This window comes from Perkinsus marinus (assembly GCF_000006405.1).
Source record: "Perkinsus marinus ATCC 50983 genomic scaffold scf_1104296928848, whole genome shotgun sequence".
Classification (NCBI taxonomy): domain Eukaryota; phylum Perkinsozoa; order Perkinsida; family Perkinsidae; genus Perkinsus; species Perkinsus marinus.
The window spans coordinates 671-1,230 of record NW_003216683.1 but is presented as its reverse complement, the minus strand read 5'-3'; the positions used below and the strand labels follow the sequence as shown (position 1 = coordinate 1,230).

At 53.9% G+C, this 560-nt stretch overlaps 1 protein-coding gene across 1 annotated transcript; it reads right to left on the bottom strand.

Moving 5' to 3' along the window:
- Nucleotides 1-10: 10 nt before the first annotated feature.
- Pmar_PMAR016529 (malate dehydrogenase, putative) lies at nucleotides 11-345 on the bottom strand (the record flags this gene model as incomplete). Its single annotated transcript, XM_002787975.1, has 1 exon — nucleotides 11-345. A coding segment is annotated over one exon (335 nt), but the record flags the coding sequence as incomplete, so codon positions are not given.
- Nucleotides 346-560: the final 215 nt, after the last annotated feature.

The window sequence follows — 560 nt, the reverse complement described above, 5'->3', positions numbered from 1 at the left end:
GGGGGCATACTGAGCACTAGCCTTAGCAAGGTCGCGGACGATACCCGCGTTGATACTGAAGAGATCATCCCTGGTCATACCAGGCTTGCGAGGAACCCCAGCAGTAATGATGACAACGTCAGAGCCTTTGAGAGCCGCCTCGATCTCCTCCATACCAGCGTAGCCCTTCACTTGGGCGGGTGTGTTGATGTGACTTACATCCGCAGCAACACCGGCAGCAGGAGTACGAGCTTGAGGAATATCGTACAAAGCCAACTCGGTAATCATTGGGTTCATCTTCAACAACAGAGCCAGCGGCTGACCAATACCACCTGAAGCACCGAGCAAGGCAACCTTAGTCGACATTTACTCCGACAGAACTACGGGTCTGAACTGCGAAGGAAATCGTACGGCAATTTCTTAGCCAATGAGCAATCGCACTCCGTCATTTTCGCCCGCGCCCGCGTGCAGATGGACCTGCGTACATCACTGATGAGTCACTAAGCCTGCCTGTTCTCCCTGCGTGCTGAAGGCCGAGCCGACGCTGAAGCAACCTCACATGGTAGACGTCAACAGAAAAT